The following is a 14,156-nucleotide window of genomic DNA, read 5'->3' on the forward strand; positions in this document are numbered from 1 at the left end:
AACGGAGGCGCGCGGCCGTCCGCTCCCCCGTCGACTCGATCGCCCCGCCTCGGCGTGCGGCATCAGAAGAGAAACAGAATCGAATCCGGGCATGGCGGACGAAACAAGAACCTCTCCCGTCACCCGCCATGATGGCGCAGCGCAGCGCAGACAGGCATTGACCAAGCTGCATGCCAGCGCTGCCGTGCCCCGGCGAGCGAGCCGTGTCGCCAAGGGCTACTCACAGGGCACAGGCACAGGCACAGCTAGCCAGCCTTGTGATGCCGATGGCCCCCGCCGAGACGCAAAGGCTAGCGCTACAGTATGGAGTGGAGTACATGGCAACAGCGCCGGATGTGGCAAAGCCTGCCTGCCCCTCCTCCCACAGACAGAGAGCCGCAGCGGCAGCGACAGCACAGGACGCGCGCGCGCCAGGGCACGGCAGAAAGCCGCATGCATGCGCCCGCACGGAACCGAGCATGCCATATCAGAATAGGAGCAGCTAGCAGAGCCACAATACAGTACTACTACTACTATGTGAACTGACGGATGGATGTAACCACACCACACGGCGACCGGCGGAGTACATGGGTCGACGTCGATCGATCACCGCCACCTCGACATCGGTGCAACTGCGAGCAGCGCGAATCTCGAGAAACAAGGAGGAAAAAAGAAAAGGCACCCTGCGTCTGCACTGCGCGCGCTACTACTGTGGCTTGCTCTTCTTCACTGTCGCGGCCGGCCGGTTGAACAGCGGCCGTGCATGTTATACAGGCTAGCCGCAGTAGTAGAGCTGGCGAGCCTGGCCGAGGCCAGGACCGGCCGGCGTTGTGCTGTGCATGCCGCCGTGGTCGCCGGCCCGCCGCGCTCTGACAAACATCGGCATCCGTCTCCATGCTCATCTGCTCTGCCACTTTGACTTATCGTCGCCTACGTGCTGCATGCATGCCAATCTGCTCGCTACCAAACTCCTTGAACTACGGGATAGTACATGTTAGCTCGGCGTCGTCGTCGCCGCCGCCCATTCGCCGTCGGGCGCCTCAGCTAGCAGCATGAGCCGGCGGCGTAGGCGAAGATCTGGTGCACCACCGTCGCCACCTCGTCGGCCGTCGACACCTCGCACCCGTCCTCCATCTGCACACGGAGCATCAACCAGAATCAGTCACAAATTCACCGTAGAAACGACCGTTATCTTCTCCCATGAGGGAAATGCATGGCAATGGGATATGTACAAGATCGTTAGGTTGGACATGCATGCATGTAGATGTAGTCAGTGTATTTGGATGTTTGTTTGATCCATGACAAGAAGAACAAGACACGGGACGAAAGCTGGGGCTTGTAATCACCTACTTGTCCATTAAGCCGGGCTGTCTGTACTACGCTGTACCCGGCGTCCATCGTATTCGAACGCTCCAGCTACATACAGACCTTCAATACACACTCACTACTAATCCTATCTCTAACGGAAAGTGTACGTTCGTACGAGAGGGCCGCTGCCGATCTCGCTCGAAACCCCAGGCCACGCTCCAGTCCAGGAGCAAAAACGGCGAGTTCGCTTTCCGCATGCAGGTACCACACACATACGCATGACACATCATGCATCATGGAACACACAAACACTGGTCATCTGCATGTTAGATTCCAAGTTTTCAGTGACGATGACATATCTCGTGTAATCAGTTTTGATTCTCGCTCTAAATGGTTAACGGCAAGTATAGCCTGTAATGAGAACAAAATGGCGACTATTTGCGACAGTGGAATGCAATGAATGAAGAACGAAAACGGTGGAGCAGGAAAGCAATGGGGGGCGGGCCGGCGGTTAAAGTTGAGCAAAGTCAAGACGAGACGTAAAACTGGTGTAGCTTTGAGATGATTGGCTCGCTACCTTAAGGTTGAAGCAGTAGACGACGGCGTCGTGGCCCACGGAGGTGACGGCGAGGTGCAGGACGGCCATGCGGAGGTTCTCCATGGCGGCCACGGCCCGCACGAGCCGCCCTGGCCACCGCCTCCCCGCGACGCGCACCCTCACGTGGCCCCCCACCGCGGACATCGCCTCCACGTCCACGCCGCCGCCGATGCCGCGGGCCTCCGAGAAGCTCGTGTACTGCGGCGACACGAACACGCCGTCCGATGCCGCCGTGGCCGCCGTGCCCACGGGGCCCTCGCCGCGCTGAGCTGCCGCTAACGCCTGCAGCGCCACCAGCTGCTGCTCCAGCTGCTTCACGTAGTCGATGGCTCCCCCCACCACCGTCGCTTGGTCACCCTAGGTAGGGTGCATTGCAAACGTTAGCAAGAAAGGAAAAGGATCGGGGAGGTGACAAATTAATCTCATTTGCTGAGTGCGCATGCTTGGCTTACTCGTGGGATGTAGTCGGAGGGGATGAGGGAGCGGAGGGAGGCGAGGTGGTCGTTCATGAGGCGGCGGCGGTTGCGCTCGACGGCGATGTGGGTCATCCGCTGGCACTCGGCCTCCTCCGGCTTCTTGCGCTTCTCCGGCGGAGGCGCGGCGCGCGGGCGCGTCCTCGGCCGCTTCCTCCGCTTCGCCGCGGGCGCCTCGATCGCAGGGGGCGCCGGCAGCTGCGTGACGCAGCTCTCGAGCAGGTCGACGTCGGACGCAGCCGGCCGGCACGCGAAGCCAGCGCCGCCGCTGTAAGACTCCCGCTTCGCACCTGGTCCACCGTCGCCCATGGCGCCCTGGAGCAGCGCCAGGAAAGGCACCTGCGCGGCGCTCGCGCTCGCCGCCGCCTGGTCCGCCCAGCACTGATCCATCACCGCCACCACCACCATGAGCCAAGAAGAAGGACCGGCAACAGCACAGGGAAGAAAGCAACACGTTAGCAAGAAAAGGCAACCGCGGCAACGCCATAAAAGAGACGCTACGACGAGGAGGCATTGAATGGCGCGAGCGTGCGCGCGCAGGGCTAGCTAGGCTAGGCTAGGCTAGCCATCAACGGTCAGGGCCATTGGAGCAGCACTGGGGAAGGAGCAGATGAGGCACTAAACTAGACTAGACGCACGCAGGAGAAGGGAAGGGAAGCTGCCATGCCGCAGCAAGCGGGCGGTGGCACTTAATACGACGGTCTCTCCATGCCGCAGAGACCTCGAATGGAAGCTGCGCGCGCGCACGCACGCTCAATTACTAGGGCGAATTGAAGGGGAAGAGGAGTAGTGCGGGGCTTACCAGGGAAGTGAGGATGGGGCCTTGCAGCTGCATCCTCTCCATTACTGCTAGATGGAGCGTGTCTAGGCAGCAAACAGGGTTAGCAATAACTGCGCTAATGAGTAATGAGCCCCTGGGGCAGCGAGCGAGCGACCGAGCAACAGCGGCTCCTCCTCCTCCTCTCTTGCTGCTGCTGCTCCTCCTCCTTCTTCACCAGTGTAAGTGGAGCAGCTCTACTGTTGCAATAAATATGGTCTCCCCTCCCTCCCACTCTACTTGTAGCAGCAGCAGTGGCAAGGCAATGGCAAGGGAGGCCAACAACCTAAGATAGGGGACGGAGGAGTTGTCTCTTGTTGCATGTGTGGGGTGAGAGAGAGAGATGGATGGAGCTGGTAGGCCATGGCAGTAGGCAGGGATTAATTTGAAGCGATTGATCAGTGTAACAAGTGAATGAGTTATTGACGGTGCAGGCGGCGGCAGGGGGCTGAGGAGGAAGAAGGTAGGGAGCGTGGATTGGCGCGGGGGATTTGTCCGGCACGAGGACAGCGGCAGGCCATGGGTGGGCCGTGGGCGCCGGCAGGTCCGCCCGCTTTGCGCCCCTGCCTTGGCTTGGCCGCCCTCCAGCTCTCTCTTTGCAGCCGTGCCTTTCACATTCAAACCCTTACCCTATTTTTATGTAAAGACATGCACATAGATCATGTAACACCAATTCATCAGCAATTCAACAAACCAAAATAAATCACGATTCAACAATCAACACATGCCAAAATAAAGTTATACAATTCATACATAGACACATGACACACGTGGGCATGTGTTTTCCAACGTTGTCCGCGATTGTTGGAGTTAGAGCATCTTCAACAGTCTGTATGTTCAATCGTTGATATAAGTATTCACATCAACAACCAACATCACATCATACAGGCTCTTCAATGGAGTGTATGTTAATCGCATGTAAAATAACTAAGCGGGTTCATTAAACATGGAAGAAATAACCATGCTTGCCTCGGAGCTTGTGCGTGAACCGTTGTTTTAAGTTCATACCATTCCATTCTCTCTCTTCTTTTATTATGCGTCATGTCATCAAAATCATCTATGTGTCAATTTTACCAACGATGATCATACAACCATTGAAGATGCCCTTATGGTGAGTCGTACGCCATGTCCTCGATGGTGGCCGCTTCCTCCTACATCCACGCACCTCTAATGCCCGACCATTGCAAGTTTGAAACGACGTAGGGTATGGCTGAGGGTGGGTACCTTCTTGTGGCGAGGGCGGACACCGTAGCCGCAAAGTCCATGTTGGCGGCCTCCCTTCTCCGGAGCTTCCTTCTTGGCACCTTCATGGGCGCGTTGCCTGGTATCGTGCCCAGATTGCTTGCGACGGTTGGGGCCCTCAGGGAATTCGTCGAGCCATAGTCCATGGTGGTGGGGGACGGGATAGTGGGCTTCGACATCTTGGATGACACACAAATATGGCAACACAGACGCAAAGCAATGGTGGAGGATGGCGATGCTCGGAGGCGGGAATGTGAGGCAAACGAGGAAGTTGTGATCGATTCGGTTGACTTGGTCAGTTTGAAGGAATTTGGAGTCGAACCGACCTGGTGGATCGTTCCTGGCGGACGCGTGTTCACACATACCCATATACACCCCAAACAAGGACTAGATATGACGGTGCCTAACAGCCCGAACATTTAGGTTGGATTTGAGGGGTACGGTTGAGTGGTGTTTTTTGTCCAGGCTATCCAGGGCGAGTGAAGGGGTGGTGTGGGGGCTGCAGATACTCGGGTTTAGGGTTAGGGTAAGGTGTAACACGACTTATCTTTATGTTTGAAGGCTAGATCACATGTTCTCATCCCCATATGAAGTGGTTGTAGGCATCAAAACCGACATATCTCGGGTAGGGGGGTCTGAGCTGTGAGATCGGATCAAAGGTAACATGAGACAAAGAATGCACGGCTTTTTACCGAGGGCCCTCTTGATGGAGGTAAAACCTTCGTCTTGCTCTTGTTGTATTGATGTTGTATCAATTACGAAGTTTATCTACCTCGAGATCGAGAGATTGTGGGCTAAAACCTAGGGGTTATGATGCATGTATATGTATCATCATGATCTATCGACTGACCTTAACTTATATGATGCACGAGAGGCCTAGGATAATAAGAGTCATAGTCGACTACGTCAGTGGGGAGAGTCATTGTCTTGATCACCAAGTGTTGTAGAATCTTCCTCGTATACATCATGCGCTACCCGAAATGGCCCATTAGTGAACCGTCATGGGGGTCCTCGACCTGGCCCTCATAGTCTAGAGACGATGTGGTGAGCACCCCCTAGTCGCGCACACCATAAGTAGCCCCCCTGAACCGATCTCCAAGTTGGGGACTGATACGCTCATTTTGCATCATGAATTACTATTGATATTTTTGTTGATCAAGTTCATTATCTAGTATTATCGTACAACTCTTATGTCTTTTCTCTCGGAATATGCAAGGTACATCACTGAGAGGGAAATATGTGGAAACTGGAATTCTTGACCGGAAAACCGATAAAAAGGCAGAAAAATTAACTTGCTTCAAATGACCTGAAACTTTACAGAGATTCATGACACAACACTCTTATCGTGTATGCCGACGATTCGATCCAGGGGTTTGTATAAAGACACATGAAGACCGTATGCCTAAAAAGGTAGGTCATGACATATGGTATCAGAGTAATGTGTTGCGTGTAGGGCGTGACTCTAGGATTTGACGAGGCCATAAAAACAATATTATTTTTTGATTACCTTATACTTCTGTTCACTTCGTTTCTGACCTCTCCCTTTTCAAACTGTAGGTGAAGGAATACACATAGGTCATGTACATAAGATCAGGGGACATAATAAGTACACCAACATGTTTTGTCGAGTGTTTGGGAGCTCTGACCCACGAGCTTGGATTGCCACCTCTCGAGTTTAAGGGTAGATGCATTGAGGAAGCTGTTTCCAGTGACATACGTGATTGGGTTATTAAGACCAAAGTACGATCGATCAGAGCACACTCAACGAAAGATGGATAGACATCCTTGCAGGCAATCAAAATCTTAAGCAAAAGGTGAGGGATCAAACCAAGTCCTGCTATCGACGGCGTTTGTTTCCATCATTCGAGGATGAGGCACGCGAGAACCTCCTCTATAACGACGACAAACCTGAATGTCCACCACAATGACTGGATGGACCGAGAAGGGGGTCTCAAGACCTCCTCACAATACCTCGCCTTAAAGGCAAGGATTTGATACTAATAAAAATGCCGGTGCCATCAACTTCGGCGATGCGAAAAGGATAAGATCATTTATTTTTTCCAAATCTGGGTCAATTTTTTCTTAACTCTAGCAAGACGGTCAATTTGGCCTCCAAGCGCTAGCGTACGGACGTATAGAGCGTGCTAGTTTGGAATGCTGCCAAAGTACGTAGCATCTGCCCGGTCCATATACACGGCAGAGCATGTGGGCGCTCGCACATACATACAACGGAGGCATGATGGATGGACATCATCGACGGATCGATGGACCGGACCACTTGCGCTTCGTATTTTCTGTGAGGATGCCCGATCCGATCGATCGATGGCTACATCTACATGTACTGCCTATAGTGGATACCCTGCTGGAATACGTATACACCCCCGGTCCTTTGCGCTTTCCATGTACGCCAGACGTACTTCCTAGCTAGTACGTACAGTACTCCTCCATATCATATTCCCAACGTCACGGCACATCGAGATGGAGCTACTTTCACTCGGCCCTTTCTTTGCATTCATCATTGCGTTTCGTTGAGGTTAACTTGATGTACGTAGCACACGAGCAGCTGATCATCATCATCATCAAGACGGAAAAAGATCAGGTTTATTGCCCTGGCCATACGCACGGTGCGATCGAGTGCACGCACGTACGGACGTGCGTGCGTGCGTGCGTACGGGAGTATCACGAAGTTTGCCGGACACGAATTAAGTCCCGCTTGGCTCTGCTCCCAATTTAGCACTCTCGACCCCGTGACACAAGCACAACCTCCATCGTGGGCGTCCAGGAGTCAACACGCCTGGCCTGGAGCGAGCAGAGCATCAACATCGACCGACTCCATCTCCGTCCATGATCCATGGTCGTCGTACGTCAAGTGAGCCGTACCAGCAGCAGTGCGTACGTACGTAGGCCCCGTCCAGCGCGATATGCGACGTTAACACTGCTTAGCCACATTCATGCGTGCGTACCAACCGGGCGAGCAAGCAAAAAATACAAGCACGTACAGGTTGTGCTTGTGCGTGCATGCATGCACGCACGGGCTCAGCAGTGCGCCGGTGAGCGCGGGTGCACGGGAACGGGAAGGCCAAGACTTTTTGGTACATGCACTGAACAAAGCATGGATGGAGGAGAGACGGGCCCTGGTTCCATCGTGCGGGGTACGCCACAACAAGTGTCGATGCTGCCCGCCGCCGACCGGAGTGGCAGCGGACGTGGCGGGCCGAACACTCCACCGTCATATCTTTTCTTTTGGAGGGCGGCTGCTAGGAATCAGCCCATCCGCCTAATTAGCCGTTCGATCTGACGCGGGTGTCCGTAGATAGATCACACAATACATCCTTTTGTTTGTTCTTCTCTGGTTTTTCATCCACATCGCATCTTTTTTTTGGTAGATAAAGATGGTGTTTCTTTATAAGGACTAGACTAAAGTTCCTAGGTAAAAAAACATGAGAGACTTTTTCTTAAGGCTTGAAAAAAGACTCTACTGAAGAGGCTTTTTTCTTTAATCCCTCGGATTAAAAAAAAATCTAGTTCCTTGAAAAAAACACACCATCAAACTAAAGACGGCGCGGAGAATTGATGCATCCATCATGGCACTTGTGTCGACGACAAGGTAGCACCGCTGTCGTCAATGAGTACTACATAGCAGCTCCAAGAGCCACCGACGACCACCACATCATTGCATCGGGAACCACCGGGTGGCGGGTGCTTCTCGAAGGCAACACCGACCGCGGCAAAACGCTTCAACGCAACACCGACGATAGCCCAGCGAAGCTTCATTGCAGCCCGACGGCGCTCCATTGCAGCCCCGACGAACTCTGTGGTGCTCCATTCCAGCCCCGATGACCTTTGCGGCGCTCCATTCCAGCCTCCGCGACCTCGGCAGCACCGGCGCTTTGCGAAGCTCCCTTGCAGCCCCGGCGACCTCTATGATGCTCCATTCCAGCCCCGGCGACCTCTGCGGCACTCCATTGCAGGCCCGACGACCTCGGTAGCGGTTCAACGCAGCACCGACGACACTTTGCGAAGCTCCGTTGCAGCCGCGACGACACCGACGGCCCTTAAACGCAGCACCGTCGGCGTTTCAAAAGCTCCATTGCAGCCCCGGTGACGCTCGCGGCGCTTTGTTGCAGCTTCAACATCCCGTCGCCGATGAGATCGACCGCCATTGCAGCACCACAAGCAGAAGCTGCGTTGCGACGCTGCACCGGCTTCGACAAGGTCGGTTTGGGGGAGCTGCAGCTCACCGGCAGGTGCAGCAAGCCGCCCCCACGGATGTTCCCAACGAGCACCAATAGCGAAGAGCTGAGGTAGACTGGTGGTGACTGGTGACAAAGGTAGGAGAAAGACGAAAAAGAAATGAGTGGACAACATCGGTTGAGGCCTAGAGATAAGGTGCATGGTGGGTCGCGTGACGAGGACGTGTGGCGCACGGACGACCGGGCTGACTCCTTCCCAGAAATCATCCCGTTGATTTCAAGAGTTTTCCTTATATCAGTGCCCGCAACTTGGCTATCTCATGATTTTTTTCATCTTTTTTGCACTTGAGCTCAATCAATTATACATTTGAGGGTTCGGGAATTGTCTCGTCCATTTAATTAACAGAAAACTGGATGAAAACCGTCACAATCGTCCAAAAACCTTTGATGAAAGCTACTCAAATACACCAGATACATTGCACACATCACTCGTTGAAAATATCTCCGAGGTTGCACAGTACAGTCATCATCATCACATCTCTCTGAGCAAGCGACTTCAATTTAACCGCAAACGACCGCCAACCAAACCCACACCACATAGGCCGTGAGAAGACATGTGAAGATTTGTGATTGTTGAACAATACGACTCATTTGTCGGATTGCACTTTCAGTGGACTCGACGGATTGGGCACCTCCCGAGTGAGTACCTTAATATGGAAAATCTAGGCATCTCGAAGTGCAGGGTCTTGGAGTGGTTAATTTCAAAACTGCGTTTGGACGTCTCTTTGTGATGGACCGACTTGCGGCGTTTGCCATGTGCCTCCTATTCAACTCTCACTATTCCATCCAAATTTGGACCTCAATCCAATCTTGACCTAGTTCGGTGGATTTAAACATCGCTACTTGAGGCCAACTTCACATGTTTAAATATTAGTGGCTATCAATTTTCTCTAAGAGAGGTGGTTCTTGCAAGGCTGCCCTTTCCATTACCATCCAGGTGGCTTGGGAGATTTGGAACGAGCATAACGTCAGGCCCATGAAGAACACATCAACAATGTAATCCATACTTGTAAGTACGATCAAAGGCGAGACATGAACTTGGCCTCAACCGGTGCCAAGTCCTTAGAGTTCTTTTTTGGTGCGAGAACAAGCTTATTGTTTTCGCCTTGACATTGTGGCAAGGTATTCTTATTTAATTCATGTAACATTTGTTGCATATTAGTGGAATGAAGCAAAGCTTTTGCCTTTGTTTCGTAACATGAATTGCATTTGGTACAATAACAAGCGTTGAAACCATATAGTGATACGGTAGTTGCCCTTGACATAGGTGTCTACGTTTTATATATTTCCTTCTTTTTCCTAAGTTTCTACAACAAGTTGGTACCAAAGTGGAACTGTTCGTAACACATGTGATATGTTGGAAAAATATAGATCTATTTGGTGTATGCATAATTAATCTCTCTTCATTTATATTTACTATGCATATTAGCTTTGTCTCAAGTTAAACTTCACAAACAGTGATCAAATTTATACAAAAATTATTAGCACCGACAATACCAAATCAATAACATTGGAATCATCATTGAATATAGTTTTACATCATATATATTTGTTATTGTGTATGCTTATATTGTCTTTTCTATAAACTTGATCAGACTTTAATGTTTGACGTAGGTCAAAGCTAATAGGCGGAGTAAATAACGACCGAGGGAGTACATCGCCAGCGTTTCTATTTACTTAAAAGTTTAATTACAGATTAATTGTTCCTATTTACCATATTATTTATGATAACGAGGATGAGCCTACTAATATACTACCCTAGAAGATTTCAATGTAGATCCCACATGGATTACCAAGGAGAATCCATTCATGCTACCCCTTTCAGTCGTGATTAACCTTAGGGCGTCCATTTAAGAAAGGAAATGTTGGTTTACAAACATCTATGTTTGGAGGCCAATTAAAAAGAATGCATGGTAGACATCAATAACACAAACATAATAGCCCTAGTAAAAACCCCACCCAAAAAAAAGAAGGTTCAACCGAAGGTGTGACAAAGGAGCTTGTATCTGTATGATATATACTCATACTGGCTATCACTATCAGTGGCAAAAACAAAAACTAGTTTATTTGCCTTGGCCAGACGTGCGACGGGACGGACGAAAACAATTAAGGATGGCCATGATGATCAAGCGCTGGGTGTGCAAGGATGCGGCGGTGCCCGTGGATCGTGGCCCGGAGAGCGCGGGTGCACGGGAACGGAAAGGCGGAGACTTTGTTGTGCACCGTACCGGACGGATGGAGCAACAAGTCAAGCAACCCTGGGTGCACCCGGCCGGAAGAAGCGGGTGTCCGCCGCCGGAATGGCAACCAACGATCGACGTGTGTGGCTCGCCGCGCGCTCCGGTGGAACTGCAGCCAGGTCGATCCTCTTCGCCAGTGGCCGTTCTGGCATCAACGCCGGCTCGAGTAAAGGACAATAGTCCTGCTAGCTCGCGCTCGTGCCAAGTCATGGTTAAGGATATATAATGATTCCTGATCGGTCGGTGCAGGGCACAGTGCGTTTGCATGGCTCGTCTGGACGCTAATCCTGTGTGATGCTATCTATGAAACGAGCAAAATTTCGGCACAAAAAAAAAACTGCAACAAATACTGTAGTAGTAGTAGTAGAAAAAACTTACTCTCTCCCGCGCATTTCCTTCCTTCCTTCCTTGTCCACTTTGAAGTTTGAACCGTGCGATGGGGCTTGAAAGTTGAAGCCTGGACCAGCATTCCGGTCATAAGGCGCACGAGACGTACACGTAGTCAGTAGTACATAGCACGGGTGCGTGACACGCACCTGGTACCGCGCGTACGTTCAGCGTGACACGAGACGAAGTAATGGCAAAGATCCCCGGGACCCAAGCCGACGCAGGCGGCGATACGGCGGGCGCGGCGACATGACGCGAACGTGATGCAGCTGCGCAAGTCTCGTCGGCACCCGGCCGGGCTCCGGACAAGATCAAGCTCGGCGTCGTTGCGGAGCACCACCAGCTTTGCGTTTACTGCCGCTGCTCTGCATGCCCGCGGTGATTACGAGACGAGACGAGACGAGCCGAGCCCCGCCCATGCATTGCATGGATCTTCTTCGCTTCACTCTTTCTGCGCCTGCCCCGTCGACGTCCTTTCACTGCGGCGCCGTACGTTTGCTTGGCCACGGCGTGGGGTTTTGACCATTGGCTTGGCTTCCCGATGTGCTTCTTTTGCACCGATGGTTTCTTTTGTTACTACCGGCGAGTAGCTTCCAAAGCTTTCGCTGTGTAAATATACTGAGATCTGGAGCGCGGTCAATTCTACGGCTTGGCATTACCGAATATCCCAGCAGTACGTGCGTACGGCCGCCACCAGTGTTTTTTTTGGCGGGGTTGGCTAATAGCCTTCCAAAACGATGCGTGCTCCGTGTCGGGCATGTACGGACCACACGCATCTTCCAAAACTCTCAGAGGCCGTAACAGAGCTTTCTCTCTCTCTCGCTCGCTCGCTCGCTCGCTTTTACCGCATGTGGATTAACTGACATGCGGTAACTCAACGGAGGTTGCTAAAACCACTGTACAAAATGGAGCCTGCTAAAACTGTAAATTACAGGAGGGAAGCCGTACACGTAGGCTTGGCTCTGTACGTACAGATGACGCCGTCGCCGTTACTTCCGGCTCTATTCAACCCGACTGGTCCAAGTTTCTCAAGGTTGGGTCAATGGCGTGCCACCAGCAGGCTGCCCCTACGACCAGCCCGCCATACTGCAAGCAAGCTTTCGGGAGTCAGGCAGGGTACGAAACAATAATAAATACTGCAGGCCGCGCCGCGATGACCACCCGTGCATACATACATACACACACACGGGTACAGCAGCATTCCCAATGAAGCGGCTAGCAGGTACGGCATAGACCCGCATATCAAAAGGTTAGCAGGTGTAGAGGGAGAAACAACACGACCGTGCTCAGGTGCAGAAGCATTTACATAGTTTTCGTCCACATTTTACCATGTCCAACATACCATTACACAAAGCTACTAGAGCGTTGCCACGGCAAGCAAGCAAGCAGGCGACACGGGGTCAAAAGGCTGGAGGGCGGCAGGGCCGGCCGGGGGCGAGCTCGCTAGCTTAATTGCTCTAGCCAAGCCAAGCCAAGCCAAGCCAAGCCAGGCCTTGGATGTTGTTCGAGCGCTGTTTGGATGGATGTAAATAATTTGGGAGAGATTTGGCTGCCTGTCTCGGGATGCGTGGATCGGTGGATGGCCCAGCGCCCCGACCCGAGTGCCATGCATGCTACTCGTGTCTAGTATCGCCACGCACGTACCCAGCCAACCCGGCCGAAGGGTGCGTACGTGATGCCTGTCCGTCCGGTGGCACACGCACATGCGAACCGTACGTGCCGCCAAGGATATCTCCTCCTCCTCCTTGCGGCCGTACGGGCGCGGGGGGTAAACGGAGCATTCCAAGTAGATGGGTACACGGGAGAAAAAGGCTTATCCTCATCTTTTTCACCCGACGGGCAGACGGGAGATGGTACCACGCTCGCGCTCGGCTCGCTGCATGCCAGCCTGAGCTAACCCGATCCACGGCGGTTCTCGTTTTCGTGTCCATCTCATTCTCGCGCCAAAACGCGATCGTCATCGGGCCGCGTCAGTCGGTCGGTGGATTGGCCCTCGCCGGTCCAGGCTCCGCTACGGCCACAAGCGCTGGATGCCAACGGCGAGCCAGATTTCTGTGTTTTAGCCACATGCATGGCCTCCCTCCCTATCCCTACTATCCCTATGCCTGCTGGTTCTGGGCCTCTCTACCAGACATTCAGAAAAATATCTACTCTGCTACTACTACTAGTATCTCGGCTAACACGGTACATACGTAGAGCTTAGGGACTGTCAGCAACTCCATTACTAGTCATGAAGAGAACGAACCATGATGTTATGCTCCTTTCTTCCAAGCGCAACCATAGCAGCAAATGCTGAGTAAGATGTGCAGTGCAATCAGTACGTAGAATTTCTCATGTTCCAGGGTATAACAGGTTAAGCTGGCTCGTCACTGTCAGCTATGTGTAGCAGACAAAACTACACTACTTGTGTGCATGTCAAACAGAAAGAATGGGCATACCACATTCATCCTTGTTTTAAGCCTTGATGGTTGTCATCACTTCTATCCAGTAGTCGAACGGACCGGGCAGCAAAGAACTATGACACCATTTGATCTGCTTTTGAAGTTCAGGCGCGTGTTCCACCTACACGAACAAATCATGCCAACCATTCACATGTTTGCTCACCTGTTTCTCAAGTTCAGGCGACAGTTTTCCACCCCCTTTCTTAACTGATGAAAAGATTGTACTGGCAAATTCAAACCCCCCTTTAGAACCCGCCGTCAAAATCTTTTGTAATAGAAAAAAGAACACATCAGCTCCTGCAACACAAGTGGGAAAAGATCCTTTTCGTGCAAGCATTGATCAGAGATGTCACCAGCAAATTTCTCAATCACATACCTTCAGATTTGAAACTTCAAATGTTTCTATTTCTCTGGTACA

The 14,156-nt window shown here is 52.1% G+C and overlaps 1 protein-coding gene across 1 annotated transcript; it reads right to left on the reverse strand.

The window, feature by feature from the left end:
- Positions 1-445: 445 nt before the first annotated feature.
- On the reverse strand, positions 446-3,585 carry LOC123449881 (transcription factor bHLH57-like). Its single transcript, XM_045127240.1, has 4 exons — positions 3,161-3,585; positions 2,338-2,739; positions 1,865-2,242; positions 446-1,113 (listed from the first exon to the last, which is right to left on the reverse strand). Exons 1-4 carry the CDS (start codon positions 3,200-3,202, stop codon positions 1,024-1,026), a joined length of 912 nt encoding a protein of 303 aa, XP_044983175.1. The 5' UTR covers positions 3,203-3,585; the 3' UTR covers positions 446-1,023.
- Between the last annotated feature and the right edge of the window lie 10,571 nt (positions 3,586-14,156).

This window comes from Hordeum vulgare, chromosome 4H (assembly GCF_904849725.1).
Source record: "Hordeum vulgare subsp. vulgare chromosome 4H, MorexV3_pseudomolecules_assembly, whole genome shotgun sequence".
In the NCBI taxonomy this organism is placed as follows: Eukaryota; Viridiplantae; Streptophyta; class Magnoliopsida; order Poales; family Poaceae; genus Hordeum; species Hordeum vulgare.

What these genes read in the sequence shown, in the direction of transcription:
- LOC123449881 (XM_045127240.1), bottom strand. Translation starts at nt 3,202, where the DNA reads ATGGAGAGGATGCAGCTGCAAGGCCCCATCCTCACTTCCCTG. An exon ending in CCTCCGACTACATCCCACGA is followed by an intron (nt 2,243 to 2,337) that starts GTAAGCCAAGCA and finishes CACCCTACCTAG; the next exon opens with GGTGACCAAGCGACGGTGGT. An exon ending in TCTACTGCTTCAACCTTAAG is followed by an intron (nt 1,114 to 1,864) that starts GTAGCGAGCCAA and finishes CTCCGTGTGCAG; the next exon opens with ATGGAGGACGGGTGCGAGGT.